This window comes from Pipistrellus hanaki, assembly GCF_964339955.1.
Source record: "Pipistrellus hanaki genome assembly, chromosome: 4".
NCBI classification, from domain to species: domain Eukaryota; kingdom Metazoa; phylum Chordata; class Mammalia; order Chiroptera; family Vespertilionidae; genus Pipistrellus; species Pipistrellus hanaki.
In genome coordinates this window covers 72,055,107-72,081,701 of record NC_140506.1, presented here as the reverse complement: position 1 = coordinate 72,081,701, position 26,595 = coordinate 72,055,107, and the positions used below count along the sequence as shown (strand labels likewise).

The following is a 26,595-nucleotide window of genomic DNA, read 5'->3' as shown; positions in this document are numbered from 1 at the left end:
TGGGTGAGGAGTGGTGTCAAACGGGAGCACAGGCTAGTGAGGTAGACGGGGGTACGTGAGGGCTGTGACAAGGGAGGGCGTCCAGGGAAGGAGCCAAACCTGCGGCCAACAGCCCACCCCATGCCAGGACCTCGCCTGGTTACACCTCCCCTCACAGCTGGCTTTCTGGCCTCCAAAAGCAGGGGCTTGGGAGAGCCACAAGCAGACTCTTGTTTTTCCAGGCCTGCTGAGAGGCGGCCGTCATAGTGCATTTAAGGTAAAGGCTGTGGTCCCCCAGCTCCTGCTCCCGAGTCACTGTCACTGTTCCACGTTGTGCTCACCCAGGATGTGCACATACTCCCCTGCTCCTCTGCTATTTCAGTAAGGTCTGTTTCTCTAAAATCAGAGGAATGAAAACCATTGCATAGAACGTCCGTAGAGCTCACCGATTACTCCTGCACGAAAGAACATGAGTTCAGGAAAGAGAAACAGCAGCCGGGAAGGCACCCTCTGGCAGCCCGAGATGCCGGGTGGTTCTTACTCTAGTCTCTCAGAGCGTGACTGCTGCCTGATCTTAGGGGAGTCAGCGGCACTGGGCGCTCCCCTGGATTAAAGCACAACCTGCCTGCTGCGAGGTTTGCTCTTGACCGATGTGCCTGGCTGAGGAGGCAGGCGGGGCGCTGCCTTCCTCCTGGAGCTCGCCAGCAGGGCCCGGGGCGGGGGACGCTCGTGCACAGAGGAAATTAACCCAGAGCTCCGTAGCCCTCTGGGTCTGGACCACCAACCAGGAGACCTGGACGTCCACATGGGACAGGATGGATTTTAAACGGGGAGAAAGCAAAGATGCCATCAGGAAGGAATCCGGGCAGAGAGGCATTTGTGCACCGGAAGTACAGGGAGGCCATCAATGGTTACCTTCTTGCTTCAGCCACCTTCCCAGATACAATGCCCAGGGTCTGAGAGTAGTCATACGAGTCAAGATCCTGGCATTTCCTGGAGACTTCTCCTAAGCCTGCATCCCGGGGCAGTGTGCCGACCACGAGCCACCTCGGGGTGCGATGCTCCTCAGGCAGGTCAGCTCGGAGAATAATTTGAGCTAATGGCTGTGGTTATTCTTTCTCAAGAAAAGCAGTCTGGTGGACAGAAATCATAGACATCCTGACTGATCTGGGGGTTCAAGGGAAGTCACTTGGGAGCTGGGCGGTGGAAGAGTCCAGGCCAGAACGCACACACCCTGCACCTCAGACACCACGGGAGAGCACGGGCAGGAGCCAGGGGGCAAGAGGCTGACGCGAACACCGATTTTACGCTGAGCCTCCACTTAGCCAGCTAAGTAATGGCAAAAACCTTAAGTTATGAACACTGCCTCCAATTAACAAAAAGAAGCCATTTAAAATGGTATAATGGAGCTTGTAATGAAGTGTTAGTGTTTTGCATGGAACCGTTTTCCCCAGGGGAGAGGTACAAATCAGCTTTTTAAACTGATGGAGCGTAAAGAGGAGGTCAGCTGCCTGTGGGAGCCACTGCTTGGAACGCCAGCCAGCTGAAGGTGAAACCCCACAGAGAAGATGCTGTTCAAGGCACTTGAATATTGCTTATCAAGATGAAAGATCAATCCTTAGACTCAAAATGAGGGGCGCTGTGAGGAGGGGGACACTTCCTGTGCTGACAGGTTTCTGTTACTTAGTGGCAGTTCTTAGAAGAATTACAGGCGGTGATAGCTTAAACACAAAAGAGCATAGGGTTGGGATGGCAATGGAAACAATAAATAAAGGAAAAAAAAATACAAATACAGAACTGCAAGCAAAATTTAACCAACTGATTGTATCAAGCACCCAGATGTAAGTCTGGCAAAAAAGACAGAATGGAAATAAACAATAACCTACTTTAAAAAAAAAACCAAAAACCACAAAAAACACAACAGCAAAAATGACTAAATTGCTTGGAAGAGCCAAAATGGCTGTTTTAGACTGTTACTTTTTGGCCACAAGAATGAACAAATTTACAATTTTTCAATTTCTTCAGATTTAATACCTCCATATTTAACAGTCATGCCTTTAAAATTAACTCTACCCTAATATTTCCTGTTAGCTCCCTGCTTTTGATTCTGATGAAAATCAGATATTTAGTGATTCATCACACATCACATGATGACAAAATTCCCTCAAGGTTTTTGTGGAGAGGACACCACAGTACTGTCAGGGGCTCTGCTACTCACTGTTCTAAGGGTCACTAATGCAAATGTGCTCTTCTTAATGCACCTGAATTGAGCCAGATGTTAATCTATTTCCCCTTAAGCTCCTCCATTTTGAATTCTCTTCTCACTGAACCAGATTTCAAGTTCAGAGATGATGCAACTATCAAAAGACAAATGGCCTGCCTCACAGCCTCCTAGAGCCTTCTGAAAACTTCTTATTCATGAAAAGGCATTGTCTTTAGTGTAGTGACTCTTAAATTTGTGAAAACTTGAACTAAGTGCTGCAGCTGCAGGTTAAAAGACTGTAAATGAAATATATAATTTCTAAAACATCATGCAAGAAATGTGGTTTCACATCTTACAGTCAAAGTCCTACAAGTTAATTAATACAAGCACACTGAGGTGTAATAGCGGGAGCATACCTCTAAAATTATAACTCCCTCCCACCCCCAAATCAAAAAAAGATAATATTAATTAAACTTAAGAAATAATGAATGCACCATTAAAATGTCATCCAAAGATGTTGACCTAAGACAAAGGTTTCAATGATACACAATACGGTCAAAAAGTTTTCAATCAGTAATATACAGTATGACAACTACATCTTGTAAATTATACCCAATACTGCCGGCAGTCTATCCCTCTAAAGAATATTTGCCCCTTTCATCCCTTCCTAACAATCAGATAATAAAATACAGCACCTATAAATAAGCAAAAAAAATATATATATACCGAAATCATCTATTGTTAGTTTAAAGATATGGCAATAAAGGAGTCTAAATTAGCAAACTTGTAGAAGCCATAACTGATAAAACAGCTTATTGAAAAAAGGTGGCAGTAATGCACTCTATGTGTGCACAGGTACTTAAGAAAATACACAGACGTATAAAATTGCACACACGCACACACGCACACTCTCATCCACCTCTATTCTCACGCATATACACATAGACAACAGGAGGAATCAGAGACAAGTTAGACTTTTGATTTGTACTTAGACTGCCCTAGAAGACTAAGTAAAAGACTGCGTAAAAGAACGCTCCAAGAGGCAAAATGAATGGAGGGTCAACGGTCTGGTCTGGAAGTGAAGAGCATCTACGTTTTGGTGTCAGTTTCGGCCATCTCTACGGGGTTGGGAGCAGAGCCCAGATTGCTACGTTCTCTCTTCTGCAGGGAAGGAAGCTTCCCACGACTTCAACAGTCATCAGTGCTTGTGGTGGGAAGGAAGGGAGAGAGAGAGAGAGAGTGCGCGAGAGCCCTGCCCAGGCCCAGGCCCAGGGAGCGGCGTCCCCTGGTGGGGCTCAGTCCATCAGGCGCCTGGGAGAGTGGTGTGAGGTGTGGTGCCTTCTGTGCCAAGGAAAGACTGCTGTCTACGAGGGGTGGGCCGTTCGGCCCCAGAACCTTAGTGGCCTACTCTTTCCTCCTTTTTTTAAATGCTCACATATGTGCAGACGCACTAACACAGACGTAGACACCATAAATTAAACGAAATGAACGGGTACATGCTACAGTTCTAACTTGTCTCCTAAACCTCCGAGATATGAGGTCTGATCAGCGTGCTCTGCGGTTAGAGGTTAAAAAGCAGATTATAAAATACCTAGATTCGGATCTTTTCTTTTTGTCCTGATTTGGCCTAGAATGGAGTGTATTAAACAGACCCTGGCCAGCAAAAGCCCAGAGTCAGTTAAAGCTATGGATCAATGTGCACTACATGTCAGGATTCTATTCACGTACAAGAAAACACTATATCAGCTACCACAAAATCAGTTATTTTCCTGATGTGACTTTTCTTTTTGTTAAAAAATATGGAGTAAATGTGTTTTATTTTAATTCAAAGTTTCAAACGAGAAGATTCTTTACTTGAAAATATTTAGGAATCCAAACTAGTGTGTTTAGAGTCGGTTTGACTGTGCAATCTCTTAGTGGCAACTGAACAGCTACAAAAACTTTCTTTTTTAATTTTTCTGAAAAATCCCCCCTCCCCCTTTCCTGGTTTAAGAAGATAATAGTGTATTATCGCTCTGAAGCCATTAGATGGCAGATAAAAAGCCCCCTTTTAATATGTGGGTTTGATTTTTTTTTTTTTTTTAAAGCCCACACGAAAGAGGAGGGCGCAAGGCAAAGCTGTAAGAGTTATTCCAGAACCTGTGGAAATCACTTAGGGCAATAAAAAAAACACTTCAGGGTACAAAAAAGCTCGACTACACATTTCCGTTTTCTTCCTTGAAAACACGACAAAGATTGGGCTTAATGCTCCTTTGTTTTCTATATGCACCTTGGCCTATGGCGATTTTGCCCTGTGGCCCGCAGGGCAGTAAGTGCGCTACACGGTCCGGGCCGCGGGGTGGCGCTGCCTCAGTACCCGCCCCGCCCGCCCGCCCCGGCTCCCAGCGGCGGCCGCCAGGGGGCGGCGGGCGGCGGGCGGCAGCGCCTCAGAACTCCCATTCGATGGGCTCCTCGCGGCTGGCGGCCTTCTCCAGGCGGTGGATGATGCTGTTCAAGTTCGCGGCCTTCTTCTTCCTCAAGGGGTTGTCTCGCGAGTCCCTGCCCGCCGCCTCGGGGAGGCCGAAGAGGCTCTGCAGCGAGCTGGGCCTGCGGGCGGCCGGCGCGCTGGTGCTTGGCAAAGCGGAACTGGGGGCGGCGTCCCGGGCCCGGGCGGGGCGCTCCCCCGGGGCGGCTGAGGTAGCGGCGTCCTCCCCGGCGGCGGCCGCGGGGTTTGGCACGGGCCGCGGGCCGTCCGCGGGGCCTTCGGGCGGCGGTGGTGCCCGGGGGCGGCCCTCGTCGGTGTCCTGCGAGGCCGGGGTCCCCGAGGGCGGCGGCTCCGGCTTCTCCACGGGCCGCGGCGCCTCCTCTCCGCGCTCCTCCGGGGCGGCGGCCTCGGCGGGCCCTCCCTGAGACTTGGTGGCGGCCGCGGGGCCGCCCGACTCCTCCGCGTCCGCGGCGCCCCGGCCCTCGGCGGCCTCCACGCCGTCACAGCTGTCGCCCTCGGAGCTGGGCGCCGGCCGGCTGCTGCGGGCCGACGGGGAGTCGCTGGCCCCGGCCTGGCCCTGGCTCCCGGCCTGGATCTCCTCAATGAACAGTTCTCTGCGGATCCGAGACCTACGAGACACAAGCAGGGAGGGCGCCGTGAGCTGCTGTGCACAGGCGGACACGGCCCTCCGGGAGTCCGGGGCTCCGGCCCTCCGCCCGCCCCCCTGCTCTCCGCATCCCCACACGTCACCCTGCGGCCCCAAAGGCCCTCCACGCGCAGGGCAGAGCCTGGGCTCCTCAGCTGCCCGGTGGCCAGTCACTGCCGACCCCTGGCCTGGCCTGGAGCCTGAGCAGAGCCCTCACTTGTTTCCCAAACTCTGTGCCTGGCATAAGCTGTCCTGCTCCGTGGTGGCATTGCCAGTCTGGAGCGCCAATGTAACTTATCTAATGGCATCTCCAGCTCCATCCCACCCCAACCCTAACTCGGCGGGGAATGGCCAGTTCCCATTTACTCTGCACACCTAGGCCTAGCATGGTGCCTACTGGTCTACAGGAATAAATGGACATACAGGACTTCAGGGCTGAGAGAGAGAGAGAGAGAGAGAGAGAGAGAGAGAGAGCGCGAGAGCGCGAGCGCGAGCGCGCCAATTAAGGGACAATGCCCAGAGTGAAACCGTCAGCATCCATAACCTTTCTCTGAGCCACACGTCAGGGGCTCTGGTCAAGGCTTAAGTGGGATTCCATCAAATTATGTTTCAACTAATTTCCTCCTCTGAAAGGAGAAGACCAGGGAAGGGTCACTTCGATCAAGCAGGAAGGAGCCCAAAGATGTGCCTCAAGCATGTTTTAATGGTGCAGCTGACAGTGGGGAATGTGCTCCAGCACGTTGTTGAGTCTGAAGGAAATAACGGCCCTGGTCTTCTCTGTTTCCAAGGCCTTGGAGACACCATGAAGGGCTCTTAGTAAGCCTTTTTGTGCCAGATGTTCTCCCATCATGCTGATGGCACTGGGCTCAATCAGAAGTCTCTCTAGGAGTGTATTCCAAAGAGCTGAAAAAGCCAGCGTTAGTGGAAAAGGATCTTCAGGTAAATGACTAAGTCCAGTGTCCTGCAGAAAGCCCTTGGATGAGGAATGCAGGAAAATATTTTCTGCAGTAAACATAATTCAATAAAGGTAATGTTTCTGAGACCTCAGTATATGTCAGGTCCTGTGTTGGATGTGGGAAGTGTTGGAGCCAAGGAGAATCTGGCTGTAGTTCAGTCCAGTGAGTCAGCGCTATCTGCTACGTAATTATTTGTTCCCAGCAGAGGGTGAGCTCTGACTCTTGTTCTGAAGACGATTTCTGAGCCTGAGGTGTAGGGTGAGGTCCTGAAGTCTTCCCAGGGGTCACAGAAGACTTTGCTTCTTCTCTGGGGCTTCCGTGGGAGCCTGAGAAATGGCAGTTCCTATCAACAGGTTCCTGGGCACTGTGCTGGGAGGGCAAACCGCCCTGCTGGCTTTAAAGCCTGTTGGCAGCTGAAAATGCTAGTTGGGGTGAACACCTAATCCTACCCTCCCTGTTGGGGAGGTGGGAGGCTAGGAGGGCAGCTAAAGGTTTAGTCTAGCCAGGTCACAGGCCCAAATGCTAACTCTGAGTCTCAGGGGCAGGCTGGCCCAGCACAGGGCAAAGGCTTTTTAGAACTGACAATCCTAGGTTTAAAATCTGGCTTTGTCACGTCCTATCCGTGTAACTTGGATAATTTCCTTAACCTTTTTGAGCTTGATGTGAAGATGTGAACGTGCTAAGGCTAAGGTAGATGGGCTAGGGGAGGGCAGGGGCAGCTTCATGCCTGGGGGCATGGGTTCCAGGCTGCCATCCTCACCAGCTCAGTGTGTATAACCTTTCTCTGTAAAACGGGGCTGGCAGCACTACACTCAACTGCTGATTGGAGGGTCTAATAAGATAACACTTATAAAGCTTTTGGCTCAGTGTTTGGCATATACAGGGTGGGGCAAAAGTAGGTTTACAATTGTGAATACATGAAACAAAGTTTATATTTGTATTATTTATTAATTACTGTATTATTTCCCACAAACAACTGTAAACTTATCATTGCCCCACCCTATATTCTGTGCTCAACAGATATAAGACATCATCCTTCTTGGCCTAGAATAGTCTCCATGTCTAAGAGGAAGATTGTCTTCTGGTCTAGCAAGACCAGGCCCCAGGAACAGATCTGGCTGTCAGGTGTGTCATGCAAGGTTCACAGGCCACCGTGGCTTTTAGGTTTGAAAGAGTTTTTACTGGGCGGACCTGCTCTTCCAGGAGACCAGGCACTCTGGGGTACGCTGTTCTGGCAATCCTGGTCGCATTCCTAGGTAAATGGCCACTCTAAGATACTTCTAATTTCCTTAGGGTGAAAGGGTAAGAGGAAGTAAAGTTTTATTTTTTGGATGGGGGCAAAAACTGATCCAAGCAGTATTCCCTGAAGGTTCCAGGGGGGGCAGCAGAAAATAAAATCAATGCTGCTATCTAACTCCCACAGAAAGAATGTAAGAAACTGCTTTCTCGCTTAGGAATTAAACACATTCAGTGATGTGTGCTGAGTACTTCTGTGCGCAAGTCCTTGTGTGAAGCTCTGTGGTAAGGTGGCCTATTTTATAGCTTATAACATTCTTGTTCTTCTTTCATGACCCTGTATACCTCAGACCTCCCAGATATTTTTCCAGATCTCTGGAGCTAAAGCTAATCTCTGCCCTTTGCTCTTCCATAGCTCTGCCTGTTTTGATATGGAGTTATTTTTGAAAGAAAGCATTTATGAAGCATCTACTTTAGATCCAGAACTGAGCTCATTTATTAAGTCATGAGGTGTTATTGCTATTCTTCCTCTCTCTTTCTTCTCTGTTTTTATCCAGGGTGTATAATTGAATTTGCATCTCCACAATGACCAGTTGACCACCATGGAGGTCAGGAGACCAGAAAGTTGAGTGATGACAGCTGAGAAAGCTGGAGAGTGTGTGCTCTGTCCAGGAGGCAGTGACTGACACTTAGCTGAGGCCTGAACAAGATCTGGAGAAAAGGTGGCCCCAATAGGACCAGGGAAAATGGTTTTGAAGATATTCTGTGTCATTAGTAGCACCTTTAACTAGATACTCAGTAATCTATAGCTTCATGCACTGCTGTCCAGAGTTATAATACTTGCATTAAAATGGACCTAACTTGAAGACTTGAAAGTGCATATTCAAATGCTCCTTTGTGGCTAGAAAGTGAAATGGGATGACATAACACCTGGCAAGGAGAGGCTCCAGTGAACCTCTGCCCATATTTTGAATCATTCTCTCCCCATCACTTATTTACTACTGTCAAAGTTTCCTTCCATGTAGAGGGATCTCCATTATTGAGGTAGAATATGGGAGGAGGCCTCATGTTACCTGTTTTTATCTGATTGGTAAATTAGGATGATTAAGCTGTTTGTATTCACTTCCTATAAATTCTTTGTCCTCGTTGGAGCTAGCCTGGATCCAGTGTTGCCATGAGTACTACTGTGTGCCAGTCCTTGTATGAATCTCTGTGGATAAGGTTCTAGGGGTCAGGTAGCACAGTGGTCGGCAAACTGTGGCTCGAGAGCCACATGTGGCTAGCGAGCCGTAGTTTGCCACTTTGTTGTCTAATGAGTTTGCCGATCACTGCCTTAGGGAAAAACACTTAAAAAGCATTTTAATAATGTACTAATGTCTTTAACCTGAAGTCAAAATTTCTGGGTAAGGGTAATGCCTTATGCAGTGGTCAGCAAACTCATTAGGCAACAGAGCGGCAAACTGCAGCTTGCGAGCCACAGTTTGCCGACCACTGCGGTAGCAGGTCTATTCAGCTTTCACACTAAGCTACATCTGTTAACTTAGCCTTTATCAGCAATAAAGATGCTATTTTGGCTCCCATCTTAAATTTAAAAAATTTCCAATTTATTCAGAAGCTGGGAGGTTTATTAGGCTCCTTCGGAATCTCCAGCAGAACCTATCAGACACAGGGCTCAGTTAGAGAGACAACTCCTCCCTCTAGCCCTTGACTGGCTATGATCTCTTGCCTGCCACTTGTTTGAGATAACTGTGAGAGCCCTGCCCACAGTAGCTGCATAGGAGTACTGGCCCTAGTTTTATTGAGCCCTATAGAAAATGAAGTTCTGATGGGAACTTACAATTGAGATGGCCCCTTATAAGAAATGAAAAAAGCGGAGTTTCCACCAGGCCACTGGAAACTCTTGGTTTCCAGCAGGAGGAAGTCTTCGTTACAGCTATGACCAACAACTCGTATCTTTCAGTGAATTTCCACTATCTAATCAAACGGCACCTCAGTCTACTTTGCTCTTAAAGGAGATCACTCAGCCTTTTCTTGCTCTGGTTTTATATTTTTCATCTGTAGAATGCAGATAATACTATATCCATCATATAGTTATGAGGATGGAGTGATACAGTGTTGGCTCAGTGTCTGGAAGTCTAGTAGATGCTCAGTGAATCTTCATTAACTCATGAACTTTCTCCCCAAAAAGGGTTTTACACAACTGAATTTAATTACAAAACCAATCAAACTGATTTGGAAAACAATACCATAAATGACCCAGAGAAAGCATGCAAAAATCACTTAAGAACATTCATTACTATCGAACCATGAATGACTACGCTTTCCCGTATTAAGTGATACATATTAGAGGAAATTTTTTCCTTGTCATGGGTGTGGACTGTTTGTAACTATATGACCCTATATCTTTGGAGTTAAGAATGCCAATAAACATAAAAAACCACCTAACTGGCCAAATCACTGAGAACTAACCAAGTTCTGAGACCCCAGTAGGCTAGGGGGCACACTGAAGATCCTCCTTGTGTGCCATTAATGGCCACGCTGTGGGACAGATCAACCTCTGCCCAAGGGCTGGAAGCGTGTTCTCCCAGAGCCATGATTTCCTGGGCGGAGAGCCGGATCGTACCTGTAATTGTGGAACCAGTTGATGACAGTGCTGGTTTTCAAGTTGAGCTGGGTGGCGAGTTCTTCGATGGTTTTTGGTGACGGGTATGGCTTTTGCTGATATGCTCGTTTCAGAGCTTCTTTCTCTTCAGGAGCCAGCACCACACGGGGTTTCTTCAGCTGGTGCTGGGGCTGGGGGCTTGCGCCTTGGCTATAGTCAATGCCAACGGAGGGTGGCTCGCAGGGCTGGCTGTCGCTGACTGAGCTGTGCCGCCGCTTCATGTACGCTGGGGAAGGGAGAGAAGTCAGAATGAGGGCAGGCCCAGATGTGACATCTGCCCAAGCCCCTGACCCTCATAGTACAGTACATGGTATACAATTGGATTGAGATCACTTTTTAAAAATCCTTACTAGAGAATATGTTTTTATTGATTTTAGAGAAGAAGGGGGAGAGAGTGAGAGAGAAACATTGACATGAGAGAGAAACATGGATCAGTTGCCTCTCCTATGTGTCCCAACTGGGAATCAAACCTGCAACCTACATATGTGCCCTGACCAGGAATAGAACCTGCCACCCTTTGGTGTACAGGATGACATTCCAACCAACTGAGCCACCTGGCCAGGGTTGATAGATATTACTTTTGTGTGGGTTGTGGCATCAGGTTGATCTGCTCTCCTCTCACAAGAACATCTTAAAACACTTGAACTAGAACCATTCTGAAACCTAACACATTCATCAAGGACCTGCTCTGTTATAACAGGTTCCTGTCAGTCCCTGTATGACTAGTTTAGTGGAAGGCACCGAGGGAACTTAACTCAGGACAGCCTGAGGAGAGGTCAGGGAAGGCTTCCCTGGAGATGATGTTTAACTGAATCTTGAAGGACAAAGAAGGATTAAGTAGGAGTCTGCTCATAAAGTGGGAAGAACATGAGCAGAGACACAGAGCTACACAACAGCATGGTTAAAGTGTGTTGTGTGTGTGTGTGCACACAAAAGGGGCAGTCATGTAGGAGGAGCTGTCAGACATAAGGCTGGAGAGATGGGCAGAGGATGTCTGGGGGCCATCTTGGGTAAGGTGGAATGAACAGAGAAACATGGAAAGATGGAAGGAAGGTAGCATGTGGTCAGTGAGTGGGATACCTGAATTTAGATTTTGAGAGAGAGAGTAATGGGTGATAACAAAATTTGAGAAACAGTCAAGGGTTGAGGAGGTCAAAAAACATCAGGGCCAAGTGATGTATGGGTCCGATGGGTCAGAAAATCTCCCTGGGCGAGGTAGGATGTGAACATGGAGGAAGACAGTGATCCCGGGCCACAGTCTTGAGGAAGCGTAGTGAGTGAGCAGGAAGCTGGCAGATGATGATGAGAAGGGGACTTAAAGCCTGCTGGAATGAGCTTTGAGGAGTGAGGAGCCAACCCAGGAGTGGAGAAGTGGCTGGCATAGGCTCAGAGCTTGGGGAGATGTGGCCTGCCCTGGAAGAGAGGAGAATGGCACAGGAGCTGGAAATGAGGGGAGTACATATGCAGATGTTTGTTTTGCTGTGGGATACGGCTTAGGAGAAGCAGTGGGGAGTGGGCTGGCTGCAAGGTTCAGGGACTTAAGAGTGTGACTGTCACTTGGGGATGTGCCAAATGGACTGTGAGATAAGTGGAAGGCGATCCCTGGTTTTTAGGTTCTCAGAGTTTTATTAGTGCTGTCTGTGCTTCATTCTCTGATTGTTATTCGTCACTAACTATAAGCTTCTTGAGCAAATGAATCCTCCATAGTGATCTTTCTAGTGAACTAGTTTGAAATACGGTCTGAAAAGTCTTTGAAGCTTCTTAAAACTGATGGAAGATGAGAAATATTTAATTCAAATGGCACATAGTATTTGTTGTGGCAGTATCATCATCATCAGCTAACATTTATCATTAATACTCAGTCTCACAAGGAGAGATACTATCATCACCCCTTTGTACAGAAGAAGAAACTGAAGCTTAGAGAGGCTGAGGTCACACAGGTAGGAAGTGACAGAACTGATGACTGTTCTGGGCAGCACTGGCTGCCCTGCCCAATGGTGGCTGCGTCTGGCCACAGCATGGGAGCAGGGTCCGAGGCTGTGTCCATGGGAGCCACAGAAGTAGAGTATGGACTGTCACGGTGCATCTGTGGCCTCCAGGGAGAGGAGCCTCGCCCATGAGCTGGCAGAGGCTGCATATATGTGTGTGTCTAGGTGCTGTGACTGTGTTGGGAGAAGGGCCATCTCATGAAGGTAACAAAAAGCAGAAGGCAGACTGGGGTAGAGAAAGGTTTAGAAGGAAGAAAGAGCAATAAAGGATTTGTGTAAAGGGAGAAGGGCTTTATGAAAGAGAAGGAAGCATAGTGTCCATGTTAATCCTAGTGTGGTTACCTGGTGCAGACTTTTTACCTAGGCTAGCCTGGTAGCACAACTTATTTTCATTGATTTTGAAGGAATACTTAGTAACTATCACTTACTGAGCACTTATGTGTGCTGCTTATTATACTGGGTACATTCTGTTTTAATCCTCACACCTGAAAAGGTTAACATTATTACCCTTATTTAACAGATGCCGAGAAACTTAGGCTACTTAACTTGCCATTGATGATTAGAATTAGGAAACAACTGAGAAGGCCAATCTCTTTTCCTCACTTCCTCACCCCCGTTAATATGACAGAGTTAAGAGGCCAGAAAGAAATGAGCCGGATCTGTCCCACCAGCCCCATTCTGTTGGGTGGGTGACAAGCAGTCTATGGAAATCACAGGAAGTACTGATGGAACGGGTGCCTTGGTCTCCCACTGGGGCTGGTGAAGGTTTATCTAGTGAACATCTCTACTAGGGAGAGCAGACAGTGGGGCTGCAGCGCTCAGGGATCTTGGGATGTGAGGAGGGGCCCCACTGAAACAGAAACTCTTTTGTAACACAAGATGGCGCCCAGAGCCCATGTTGAAAGAAGTTGAAGGACCCTCCCTCCGCCCCCCATATTTATTTCCGGGGCTAAGGCCCTCTTCCACTGGCCCAGGAGGAGAAATACATCAGGGAGTGTTAGAACCAGGGCTCGCCTCTCTGCTGATGTCTGCAAGACTGGCCCGGACCTTCAAACCTGCCCCTGGATGAGGGAGCTCCTGCACTTAGCAAGCACAGGGAGGGAGGACACTGCCTTTTGACAGAGGGCAGGAAATTTTAAATTGCTTGGGTGAGCACTGATAATTGCTGAAACTTGGTAATGGATATATTGGATTCATGGTATCATTCTCTGTTTTTGTATTTGAAATTTCCTGTAATTTAAATAAATTTTAAAAACTTGGGTGGTGATGTGGCACCAGGCTTCTGGAGGTTGTAGCACTCTCTAGAGCAGTGGTTGTAAACTGGTGTCTGCGGACCGCTGGTGGTCCTTGAGGTCTGAAAGGTTGACAACCCTGGTCTAGAGCTGCCTGAGAGGATGTGGCCTGAGTCAGAGCCTTGGTCTATACACCCGAGGGTGGGCAGGAGCCCACTGGAGGGCCCTTTGGGGGTTGGAGGGCCGCCTGGGCACACAGTCCCAGTGTGGCAGGCACTCAGCTCAAGGCAGAGAGCATACAGCTGAAAGCAGCAGCTTTGAATGAGTTTGGATTCCTGCTCCTTACTTATACCAGCTCTTGAAATCATGTAAGTTTCATGATTCCAGAGACTCATCTTTCTGGATGACACCATCTATATGGAAGGGAGCTGTGTGAATTAAGTGCTCAGGAACTGAAGAGTCTATGTGATACAACAGCCAGCCCCACGAGCTCCTGGGGGAGGCATCCATCAGAGACTCTCGCTCCTCTCTGGAGCTCCAGTCCTTCCCTGGAGGGATGGGACGGTGATGCTGGGCTGGTGGTGAACAGCAGCCTCCCTTGGTGAATTCATAGGATATAAACCTGGGCTCAGATGAGCTGGGGTTGGGGCCAGGGACAGCCACATTGGTGGTTGTCATGCCTACTCTCTGGATGAGCTTCTCAGCAAAGGCTGACTTAAGGAGGGCGGTCACAGCTTCTTATGGCCAGGCCAGCAGCTGCACCGGATCTCCACATCTAAGGGATTTGAATTCAGCCACCGAGGGAGCTCACACTGCAGGTCAGTGACCAGGACTGTCCCCTCTGAAGGGAGGACTCACTGATGAGAAGCAGCATGTAGGAGTGCAGACCATGAGATGGAATAGGCATAACTTTCCATCACCAAGGAAATCCTTTAGGATGTATCCCACGGTGTAGCCTCCAGCGAACAAGGAGAATGTGAACACTGAGCTGGAGGAAGTGCTGCACAGAGCCCTTAGGAGGCCGCGGCCTCCACAGGCCCCTCGGCCCTCAGAGCAGGAGCGCTGTCTGGCAGGAATTTGCTCTGCCATTTTCCAGGCACCTAACTTCTTTGAACCTGAGTGTATTTATCTACAAAAGCATGGATTAATGCTCTCTCCATTAAGATAATATATGGAAGTCCCTGGCATGTGGTGCATGTGCAATAAATGTAATACTCACCAAACAAAAGACAACAAACACAAGCCACCACGAAGCGCTGTGGCACACATTTCTTGGTGGCCTTACTCTCCCGAAGGAAGAAAAAGGATACACTGACCACCAGGGCGGCCATCAGGAATGGTCAAAATGCTCCCTGGTGCTAAAATGCCCTTGAGTTTAGGCTGTCATGTAGAAAATGACACAAATCTTCCCATCCTTGGTGGATGACGGTAAAAAATCCTTTGCCCTGCCTCATAGCCCCTTGGTTATAGATCCATGTTCCTCATCAGCTCTGCTTAAGGCTTTAAAAGAAACAGCACGCTTAGAAATGCGAAAGCAACTTACCTTTCTTTTCCATCCGTTTCATGTCCATCAGCTTCTCCACATTGTTGGGGTCATTCAGCCAGAGCTGCATGCGGACAAAGGGCTCCCGGCCCTTCAGGCTGAGCTTGTGCCAGGGCTTCGGGCGAGCGAGGAGGTCGGAGACAGAGCCTTGGGTGAGCCCTAAGATGGTCTCCCCAAATAAGCGCTGACCTAAAGAGAAAATAGAACCAAGAGAGATGTCATCATTGAGACCTCGGGTCTTGGAAGTACGTGTCGAGGTTGTAATCAGACATGGGGTTTAAAGGCCCAGAGTCTGGTCAGCTGGGTCCCGGCTCGGAGCAAGCACTCTGTAATGCATTTCTTCAGCCTGGCTTCTGACAAACTCCCCTGGAGACAGTTTTACTCCTGCATTCTGCTTATACAACAAAGTTTCTGTCAAGCCTTCAGGCTCTGGATGAACTGAGGCCTGGATAGTAACACCTGCTGCATTTATCTGAGGTGGTTAGTCCCGAACCTGAGCTCAGGAGGTTAAGTAGCACACAGGGAGCTCTCTCTTGTACAACCTCAAACCATAGGGCCGCCTGCACCAGCTCCTTTCATGATTTTCAAGGTTATCAGGTCTTGCTGAGAAATCGGGCCACTTGACCCAAAGTCACAGCAGGAAAGAGAAGGAGAAAGAGCTCCTCAGCTATGCTTTTCTGAAAAGCAGGCCGTTTCCAATCCGAAAGCCCATTCCTGCAGTCTAAGCTGCCTCTGCCCACTGGAGCTCAAGGCGCCTTTTCGTGATGCCTCTTCCCCGGGGCCGTGGTGGGCAGCCTGCTCCCAGGCTTCTCAGAGGGCACATCGCTCTGGAGAACGCTGTGAGGGCCATTAAGCTGCAGGTTAAGAGGGGCCACCACTTTTAAAGGTTCAGGCACATCCTGAACAACTTCAATGAACAGGACTTATGAGGAAGAAGTGGAGACTGGGCTCAGAGAGGCCAGTGTGTTTGGTACCATGAAGTGCACGGAACACAATTCCTGGGGATGACTGTGGATGCCTGGCTACTGCTCCCGTCCCTCATGCCCTCCATCTGTGACAGGGAAGCACTGTCACTGTGCTCATGGGGCAGCTATGAGAAATGGCAGAGGCATTTATTGACTCTGTAAACTTGTGGCTTCTCTGCTTTTCAAATTCTTAGTTTAGCCTACCAAGTTTTTAGCCATTTTTTGTTGTGGTTGTTTAAGTTTTACCTCATTCTAATTTGGCAAATGGATCTTATTTCGTTCTAAGAAACTTACTATGTTCAGGAAAGTGACATACATAAACAGCTATTTGCTAGTTGCTGATCCACCTAGTTGTATGGGAGGAAAATCAAGCGACGAGTCTGAGAAAATCGTCTGTATTACCTCTAGAGGTTTCACAGTAGTGACTCCCAATCATTTTGGGTCCCAGATCTATTTGAGAACCTGAAGAAAGCTACAGACCTTCACCTGAGGAAATGTGCACATACCTATTCTGCATATGATTTCAAGAGATTGATGCACAAATACCCCAAGATCCCAAAGATTAAGACCAAAGATTAAGACACTGCCTTAGTTGAGTCTCAATTAAGGGCCATCTGTGCTGTCTAATTCCGCTGGAATTTGGCCCCCTCTGTGTTCATTAATCCACTGAGAGATGCCCATAGCTGAGGCAGCACCTTTCCTGGAGAAGCTGAGACCTTTGAGAGCAGGGTGACACTGCTATGGAGCCTTTTGGCGGTTCCTGCTCAGAGGCATAAGTTATCTGTCTGGAGTCAAAAGTCTCACCGCTCAGAGCACTGATTCGTGCTTCATGGTATTTGAAACAAAGTTCCAGAAACCAGTGGGTTTCTGCTATGTCTGCACATGAACATCATCGCTACGACTCCATCGCCGATGGGGACATGAATGGTAAGGCTTAGGATGAGATTTTAAGGATCAAAATCTCAAAACTGTGATCTTGCAACTTATCAGTTTAGAAAAGGAGAGTTTTCTTCAGCTGATTTTCAACATTTATATAAAACGATACTTCCTATAAGGGAAGGAACAGCAATACCATATCAGGTCTACTTCCTTGGATGTGTCATAAGACTGTAAGGTAGGGGATGACAAGTCTAGGGATCCCTGCACATTTTACTAATTGATGGTCATAGGGGAATTAGCCATTTTAAAGTCAACAGCTAAGTCTTTATATAATGAATTAATTAAAAATGTTCTCAGCGGATATTGCTTTTCTCTTGTGCTGTTTTGCACAAGCAGTTAAGTGGAAGGCTTCAAGCAGACAAGCTGGCCTCATCCCCAGGCTGTGAGGTCACCGTGCAAACTTTCCTGGAACGCACTTCACTGCTACTCCCTTCTTCTCCTGTCCCCTGGGGAAAACAGACACACAGGTCCCTCCTGAAGGAACTGGGCGAATTCCAAAAACTCTCTGGTGTCATTTTAACATGCACGGAAGAGAACAAGGCTTTTTTTTTAACCTCATAATTTAATTATAAGTAAATCTTGGTTAAAAACATTTAAAAATTAAAGGGTATTAATTTTCATATACGACATAGGAACCGGAAATTTTGTCTGAAAACAATGCTCTTTTAATTGACTTTACTCCCGGGTAATAAGGCTATGTGTTTGGGAGTGGCCGATTCCATTCTCTGGATGCCTAAACTAGAAGCCCACTTGGTCCAATACTATCCTGCAGGAGCACAGTGTTTTGAAACGACTGAACACCTAATATTCTAGCTGCAGCCATTTGATGAGTGGTGCCATAAGCCCTCAGTGAGAGCCCCCTCAAACAGAGCACAAGAGGTGTGGGGGAAGGGGCTGCGGAATGGAAGCAGCTTCATGAGGCAGAGGAATGCCAGGCAGTCCTAGCAAGGCACTCACAGCCCATGGCAGGCAGTGTTGTTCCAGTTTTATTGAGGAGCCTCAGAGAGTAGCTTGCTCAGTAACACAGACAGTAAGGAGAGTTGGGGTTTGAATCCAGTCTGTCAGACCCTTCCACTGTGCCATCCGGATGCTGCTGGGCTGATGCTGATCCTGCCCAGCTCTGTGCCCACAGGGTTTGGAGCCCTACTGGGCACGCTACAGTCAGGGTGGTTGGAGTGGACGGTCTGAGTAGCCTGCAACCCTAAATGCATATCTTTTAAGAGGTCCCAGAGTGGGCACAGCTGGGATCGACCTGGAGACCTCTAGCACCCTTATGAGCCTCTTAAGTGTTCACAACAGAGGGACGTTTTGTAAACAGTTAAAACCTCTGGCTGGCTCAGCCAGAGGCCCCTGGAACCTAAGAACTCCACAGGAAGCGACCTGCCACCTCTGGAACAGCAGCTCCGGAGAGAACTTACCAAGGTTGTTGTCAGTCAGCACCTCCTTGACCCTCTTGGTTATACCGTAGGTGTCCAGCTCTGGAGACATGGCTACCAACTCTTGAATGCTGAGGGCCGAGTGTCCAGAGAGAGGCAGTGGGGTGGTGGGCTGGGAGTCGGAAGCAGGCGGGTCGCTGGGTTCTGGCGGTTTGCCATCCTTGCTTGTTTCAATGGGGGGACAGGGCTGCTGGACCAGTTCAGTCAAACTCTTCACCGATTCACTCGAGCTCATTGGTGATTCTGGTGCAGGGCTGCAGCTGGCAGACGTCTTTGGTGTGCTTTCTGTAATTAAAGCACACAGAAATTTGAGGCTGAAACTTCCATCTTTCACCATGTACATCTACTTTCCTTACCTAGGACAGTAAGTAAATGCCTTGTATAAGAAGGATACAGCATGGCAGTCTATGAATCTATTTTACTTATCTTATAATTTTTTTTGACTGAGAGTAACCACTCATTTTTGGTATTAAAAAAAAAAAAATTAGCCCGGTCAGTATGGCTCAGTTGGTTGAGCTTCATCTCTGCACCAAGAGGTTGCCAGTTCAGTTCCTGGCCAGGGCACATGCCTGGGTTGCAGGCTCAATACCCAGTAAGGGTTGTGCAGGAAGAGGCTAATTGATGTTTCTCTCTCATGGATATTTCTTTCTCTCTCCCTCTTCTTTCTCCCATCTCTCTAAAATCAATAAACACATATTTAAAAAGAATAATAGCAATAGAAGAACAGCGGTAGGTTTAAATAAAAGGTTTCTGATGACTCAGTACAAAGGCCAATCTGTTAAAAAAAAAAAAAAGTCATATTGCCCCACTGGTGCGGCTCAGTGGTTGAGCGTCGATCTGTGAACCAGGAGGTTATGGTTTGATTCCTAGTCAGGGCACATGCCTCTAGTAATTCTGTAATTCAGAAGTACTTTACCTAGATTGTGATTCACATACTAATTTTGTCCATAATTTCCAGAACAAATCAAATAGATGTATTATTTTAAATAAGGGCTGCCATGATATGTGGCCACCACAGTGATGACCCTCGATAAGGAGACCTAAAACCCTAGCTGGCACTTGGCAGCCCTGAGTCTCAGGAACCAAGGCTGTTCTCACTATAATCCCAGAAGGCTCCAGGCACCCAGACTGGAGAGAAATGACAGAAGAGGAGCACTCTCCCCTGCCATTTCCTGTCAAACCATCGGAGGTATTTCTGAAAACCAAGCTTTGTGCCACATTGACAACGGATACCAGGAAAGATGGGGTCATGCGTTCCTTTCTTGAAGAGGACTCTATCTTGTTTTTGCATGTGCCCAATAGGGTGTGTCAACTCATGCTCTGTGGAGGGTGGTCCCTCTGGCTTCTCTGTTAGAATCACCCATTAAACCAGGCGTCTATTCTCGATGTCTGGAATAAAAGGTTTGGCCATTTCCTAATCCTATCTAATAAAGAGGGGATATGCTAAGTAACCATCATGCCCTCACTAAGATGGTGGTGCCCATAGCCAATAAGGAGGGAATATGCTAATTGACTGCCACATCCTTAAAGATGGTGGCGCCTAGTCCCCTCAGCCCCACCAGAGTGGCAGACTTGTGGCATAGCTGGGCCCGCCCCCAGACAGGTCTGGCAGCTCCATGTGCCTACCTCTGGTGCCCTCCAATCCCCTCACCCCCCCAGGGCCAGCCCGAAGTGCAGGCAAGCCATGGATGGCGGCTGCGCAGCCAACGCCTGAGGTGCAGGCAAGCCGAGGCTCAGGTAACCAGGGCAGGCTGAGGCTTGTGCTGCTGGCAATGGCAGCAGCAGAGGTGTGATGGGGGCATTGCCTTCCCCTGATCACAGGGTTGCCTCCCATCCCTGAGGGCTCCTGGATTGTGAGAGGGGGCTGGCTGGGCTGAGCCATTCCCCCCACCCCCCTGCCATCCAGTGGATGAGTTTTTATGCACTGGGCCTCTAGTTTTCAAATATAGAAAAAGACTGTGTCCAGGTGGCAAATACAAAGCAACATTGCATTGCTGTCTTATCCACAAGGTAAATCTGCCTTTAGCTTGACGCTCAACCACTGAACCACACTGGCCAGGCCACCGTGTTTCTTAACATGTCCCTCCATCCCTTGTGTGTTCTATAAAGTACAGGAAGACCTAGAGATGCGGTTTGATTCAGGTTCCTTTCTCTTTAGCCAGAGCACTTCACCGTGGTGCTGTGTGTTTCCTTTGCAGTCACACGTGGAGGCATGTGGTGATGTTAGAATTGACCAGGGCTGAGGTCTCAGCCCGATGTATCCCTCCTAAAGCACGCTCCTGGTTTTAGCAGCATCGATGATTGTGGCTTAGATCTGTGATTCCCACAGGGGTTACAAATGGTGGTTTTCTGATTGTTATGATTTTTGCTCTTATTATAACCATAATTCTTTCATAAAGATACCCTTTTCCCCATTGACTATTGGATAACTCTGAAATATAGTCCATCTGGTAAAGACAGAAAAAAAAAAAAATCTGCCGTTAGCTCCATGTTCTGGCGCTCTCTCTTCCCCCACCCCACGGAGCACGGCACATGGTGAGCCCCCACGGAGCCATGTTGGATGGGGAAGGCCGGGCATTGTCATGTGGGTGCTATGGCCTCAGGGAGACGAACATCAGCACTCAGTGAACGTCAGCACATATAGGTGCCCCCAAATACTCGCTACCTCGCTAAACAAAATGTAACACTAAGCAATAAATAAATTACAGTTGATCATATAACTGGAGAATCCTTTGATAGACATACTATATACAGGATAACAACCTAGTTCGAACCCAAGAAAATAGTAAATGTATTCTAAATACAAGGGATATTTTGTATAAATACTTAGAAAGATAAAATCCCAAATAAAACAACTGCAATTCAACCAACAAACCCGTTTATTGTCCTAGAATGGTACAGAATTCCACCAGCGCATAAACCTATGTCCTCAGCCTGGAAAATCAGGTTAAAAAACAACAACACTGGCTTATGAAAGATGTAAAAGAGGCAGACATAACGGCAGAAATGGTCCATATAAATCTTTAAGGCAATATGAATCCTACAAATCGGATTTCTTCTCTCTGCTCACCTCCAGGTCATCAGACAACTCGATATAAAACCCAGCAAATGTTATTTTTGTATCTGAAGCAGCAAAGGAATTGTACTGTAAATTTGCCCCGATTCACCCATGCGAGGGACCAATTTGGCAGATCATCCATCTTGCTCACTGTATACTGTCAAGGATGGCATGAATTCCCCACATGATAAACAGATTTCTTCTCAGGTTTGTGTCCTTTAACCCACAGCAAGGTCAAAACCATGGCTGCCTGGCTAACAAACAGCATGGTGCCACTGCCCTAGTGCTCTCCCCCGTTTTGTTCTGAGCGTGGGCTGAGGCAGAGCTCCCTGAATAACTCAAGCGGCGGTGCATTCCCCTCTCCGAGGCTTCTCTGCAAGCTGTTCACATGCATTTTTTGCCATAAAGAACCCTTAAGAGAACAGAGCACTCACCACATGTGACCGGCTCGTGGCTACAGACAAAGGCAAACGCCCAAGATCAAAACCTCAGGTGGGCCTTGAAATGTACCGGGCCATCTTGTGTCTGCACCTCCATTCTGAGTCTGTGTCTAAAATGTAACAGACAACTTGAAGCCGAGTGAGCTTTCTAGGGGACAATTACTCACCGGCAGATACACGTGCCCACAGACGCCGGTGCAGGTCACAGAAAGCAGAGTCTGGGCCGCATTTTTGGATAGGCACAGACAGATTAAAACAGCAAACATCCATTGGAGATACCAAGGAATCCACACGCCCAGAGCATCACGGGAAGGAAGAGTCATTCTTTAGAAAGCTATTTCTAGTAAGCACACAGCTCCTGAGGCAGGATGGCACTACAAAACCAAACCCATTAATGAGCTCCCACAGCCCCTGGCAAGGTGGCCAGGCTCCTGGGTCTGGGGAGACTGGTGTTTGCTCGTCTGACTCACCATCACCACAGACAAGAAACCTAACTTAACAGAAAAGAAGAAATTCTACTTTTTTTCTTTTCAAAACAATTATTTTATTTTATTTTATTTTTTTTAAGAATAAGGCTTTACTTTCCAACATGTGCTTAAAAATAATTAGGAAGAAAAACGAGGAATCCTGGGCTTGGCATTAACACACTGAACTTGGGGATGGAAGCTACCTCTACGAGCCAGCTAGGTTAACTTGAATTGGATTCTTCACTTCTTGGAACACCCAGGTTTTCGTGACTGAAAAATGCAGACAGCATTGTATTGAGGAACTAGCCTGCCACAGAGTTGTTGCTATGAAACACAATCTAAATTTGATGTTAAGAAAAAGAGCAGTTATTAAATGTATTTGTTTATATAAAGGTCCCTTACATTCAACACAAATCACCTCATGACTTATTACTATTTGTTCCACAATACCTGGCCCAAGACTGAGATGCTGGTGGTAGACTCAAAGGCTATATCATATATGATACCACTGAGATGACATTCTGGAAAAGGTAAAACTATAGGGACAGAAAACAGATCAGTGGTTGTTAGGGGTGAGGGGCAGGACTTGACTACAAAGGGGCATGAGGGGATTCTGGGGGAAGATGGAATTATTCTATATCTTGGTTGCCAAAATTCTTGTAAGTTATACTTCAATATAAAGTTAGAAAAAAAGTGCTGATGGAAAGAAGAAATGAAGATGTGTCATTCCATCCATTCTTTCACTCATTCCCTAAGTCTATTGAGTTAGGCCTTTGGGGATATGGCAGAGAATGGGCAAAGGTGGCCCTGCCTTGTTGGAGCTCACACCCATAGAGAAGATGGTCATTAAATAGAAGTAACTACAGGGCATGAATGTCTTGATGGGAGACAGATGGGGGAAGCATACAGCTGTGGCCTTGGGATCAGAGAGACCTCCTGGTAGATAACATTTCAGGTAGACACCAGGCATGAACAGGAAACATCCAGGTAAGTAGGGAAGAGTAAGAGTGGCAAAGAAAGAGGTAGACTGTTCCAGACATGTGATTGGTTTGATGCATGAGTTTGGTGCAGCAAGAACACAACTCTTGCAGCTCTTGCCATGTGAGAACACAGGGAGGAGAAGGCCATCTATGAACCAGGAAGCTGACTCATCGGACACAGAACCTACTGGCATTGTGATCTTAGACTTCTCAGTTTGCAGAACTTGGAGGAAAAAAAAGAACAACAACAAAAAGAACACAAGGCAAAGAGATACTCCAGGGGCAGAGCCTTTGATTTAGGGTCCTGCATTGGGGAGCCAGGGAAAGGTCCTTCACCCTGGCAATGCTTTGCTTCTGGGGAAACAAACGGGCACTAGAATATGTACTGAGGCCTTGTCTGAGGGAGCAAAAAACTGGAAATAGTGTCTATCACCAGAAGACTCGGTCTCCAGATTGTGGCATACTTATATAATACACTGTGTGCTATAAACAGCAGTGAGAATGTCAGGACTGGGGCCACATGCATCCAAAGCACAGCAGTGAGCCCACAGAGCAAGGTGTGGAACAAAACAGAGCAGAACGTTAGCACGCAGGCTGGCCGTTTGCCTGCTCTGTATGTTGTGGTGTGTGCCTGGAACATACAAGGCTGTAAAGTCATGCACAGGAATGATAAAGAGCAATGAGGATGGACCGTAGCTGACTTCCAGGAGGGATGAACTTTGGGAGGGGGCTTCGGCTCCACTTTTAATGTTTTACTTCTTTTAAAAACATAGGATTGAATTAGAACCAAAAGGTAAGGTTAAATAAAGTTGGGTGATGATGGGTACATGGGCATTCATTACATTATTCTGGAATTTTATGTTTCAAATATTATAGACCTAACGTCAAAAAGTCAAAGCAAATAAGCTCACTGTCACTTCAGTAGAGAATGAACCTGCCAATACCAAGGTTGGGGCAGGAGTCCTGAGGAGGCTGACACAGTGGTTGGCGGCCTGGAGGAGGGCAGGGAGTGGAATGGGGAGAGGTATATCGGTTCAAGAGAGGTTAAGGAGGTAGCTTCATCAGGATGTGGGGGCTGAGTGTCTGCAGGGAGAGGGCTGAGGAAGGAGGAGAAAATTGGTGCTTTCTATTGTACATTGGGGCCTGCAAAACTGGGTATGTGGGGTGCCATTCTGGGAGAGGCTGCATGCAGCAGGGGTGTCTTGGGAAGGAAGATATCATTTGTAACAGCAGCTAGTACGTAAGCTAACATTTCCTGTGCACGCACTGTGTGCCAGGCACTGTGCGAAGGCTCATGGGAACGAACTAATTCAATCCTCACAACGACCTCACTGTGTGAGGCAGGCATATCTACTTCCCTCTTTTGACAGGCAGAAGATATTGTGCCCAGAGCTGCACAGCCAGAAACTAGTCAGATGTTCTATTTTCTAAGCATCCCACCTGTACAGTTGGATGGTGCCTGCGCCTGTGTGGCCGTGTGACTGGACATGGTTTCTCTATACTCCACATATCAATGTGCATGAGCCTAAAAAACATGATGATGAGCCACAAAAAGCCAATCCATTACTGGGGTGAGGAAAGGGAAACAAATGCACTTACATACTGTTTCATTCAATTCTCGTGTCAGTCCTGAGGCAGAAATATAAACCCTGCACTCCATGTGAGGAGCCTGAGGTTCGGAGAGGTAACAGGACTTGGTCCAGGTCACATGGGCGTAGCCAGATCTGCACTCGGCTGGGAAGTATTCAGCCTGGTGGTTACCCTGTTGTGGTCTTTGAAGGATCTGAACCAGATCAGGAGGGGAAAGCCTCCATGCTCCTATCCATCCTCTGTCTGCCACTCACTGCAGCACCATGATAGCCTCCTGCCTTCTCTTCGCTCACTCACTCACTCAAACCTTTTTAAAGTACCTACTCTGTGTCATGGACTCTGCTAGGCAGTGAAGATAAATTAGACACAAACCTTGCTTTCAAAGAGTCTGCAGCCTGCAGGACTGGAACAACTGAAAACGGGTAATTTGCATTTTGAAAAGCCCAGCTAATGGTCCACCTATCCAATTTTGACAGCAATAGCAAAGTGTTACATTTAAAATGATCTGTGTGGATTAATTTCTTTTGCAAGGTTTCAAATCTTCCTAAGAGTCGCTTGGTTAGTAGGACGCAGAAAGTAGAGACAGTGACTCAAGCCCTCTGAAACACACAAGCCATTCAGAAACTATAAAAGGATTATGAAAAATATTATATTCCAAAAACAGCAGGCAAACAACAGCTGCCTTAAGTTTTCAATAGAAGCCAACTGAAAACACACACCCACCATAATTTTCAGAGGCAAATCTCTCTGCAGTTTATCCGACCCACTGTTTAAATTTCCATACTCAGTCCTCTATCTGCAGTAATAATAACCCAAATTCCATTTAGTGTTCATTTGAGCAGTCAGGATAAAGTCATTTCTTATTATCTCCCCACTGTGTAAAAAACAGCTTGAAGGTAGGAAGTCAGCAAGCATTTTCACCAAAAAAGTAATTATTGTAAGTGACATTTTTACTGCTGGCATGCCATAAGGCGAACTGTGCATTCAGAAGGACAAGTTGCTGAAACAAAATGACAGGGTACTCTGTGACATTCTGACAAGAACCCAAACATTATTTAACTGGCGGCTGGTCTGATGCACCACTTTTCATTATGTCCATAGTTTAGGCTTTGAGCCTGTGCCAAACCAGGAAATTCCAAGTGTCTATAAAGACAGACAAGGATGGAAAGATGGGAGAAAGGATGAAGGCTGGGGCCAGCGAGGGGTTAGAGAACAGAGAGGGGAAGCAGCATGGTCCCAGCCGGGCACATGTAAATGTGAATGAGGGAGGAAATTAAGGACAAGAGGAAAGGGAGTGCAGGGAGAGGCAGAGAGAAAGGTGGAGCCAGAAGGGACAGGAGACTTGGCAGCTGCAAGTGGCACGACAGTGCCAGGAAGTGCAGAAGGTTCTGAGTGCCCGGTGCTGGCGTCCTCTGTCCAATAGGAGCCCCGGTGGCCTGGAAGGACCTTGCCCAGCGTGAGGGCCTTTCCAGCTGACAGTGCTGACAGCTTCAAAGGCCACAACAGGGTAACCACCAGGCTGGAATGCTTCCCAGCCGAGTTCAGATGTAGAGACTGAGATGGAGACACTAGCCCTGTGCCGAAAGGCGGGGACTTGATCGCAGCCTCCTATGGTTCTTCTCCGAAGAGACCCACCACCAGAGGGGTTTTAGCTAAACAGTCTCTTTAAAATAAGGAGGTTCTCTGCTTTAAAGGTGAAAAGCCACCTAAGTTAGTCACAAACAGGCCAGGCCGGTGCCACCCAGGATTGTAAGACCCTCTCACTGACAAGTTCCAACATCTCCGAACACCAGACCTTTCGTTGGTGGCAG

At 47.6% G+C, this 26,595-nt stretch overlaps 1 protein-coding gene across 17 annotated transcripts in view; it reads right to left on the bottom strand.

Moving 5' to 3' along the window:
* Positions 1 to 26,595, bottom strand: part of CUX1 (cut like homeobox 1) — a 351,459-nt gene that overhangs the window by 21,625 nt on the left and 303,239 nt on the right. For 12 of the 17 annotated variants that reach the window (XM_084881501.1, XM_084881490.1, XM_084881502.1 and 9 more), the window contains 4 exons: positions 18,232 to 18,534; positions 14,910 to 15,098; positions 10,108 to 10,372; positions 1,784 to 5,275 (listed from right to left, as the gene is read on the bottom strand). The exons of the other annotated variants lie outside the window; for them this stretch is intronic. In XM_084881501.1, coding sequence (XP_084737627.1) covers positions 4,609 to 5,275; positions 10,108 to 10,372; positions 14,910 to 15,098; positions 18,232 to 18,534 — 1,424 coding nt within the window. In that variant the 3' untranslated portion in view covers positions 1,784 to 4,608. Of the gene's footprint in view, positions 1 to 1,783; positions 5,276 to 10,107; positions 10,373 to 14,909; positions 15,099 to 18,231; positions 18,535 to 26,595 lie in introns of those variants that run through there. 17 annotated transcript variants of the gene reach the window in all.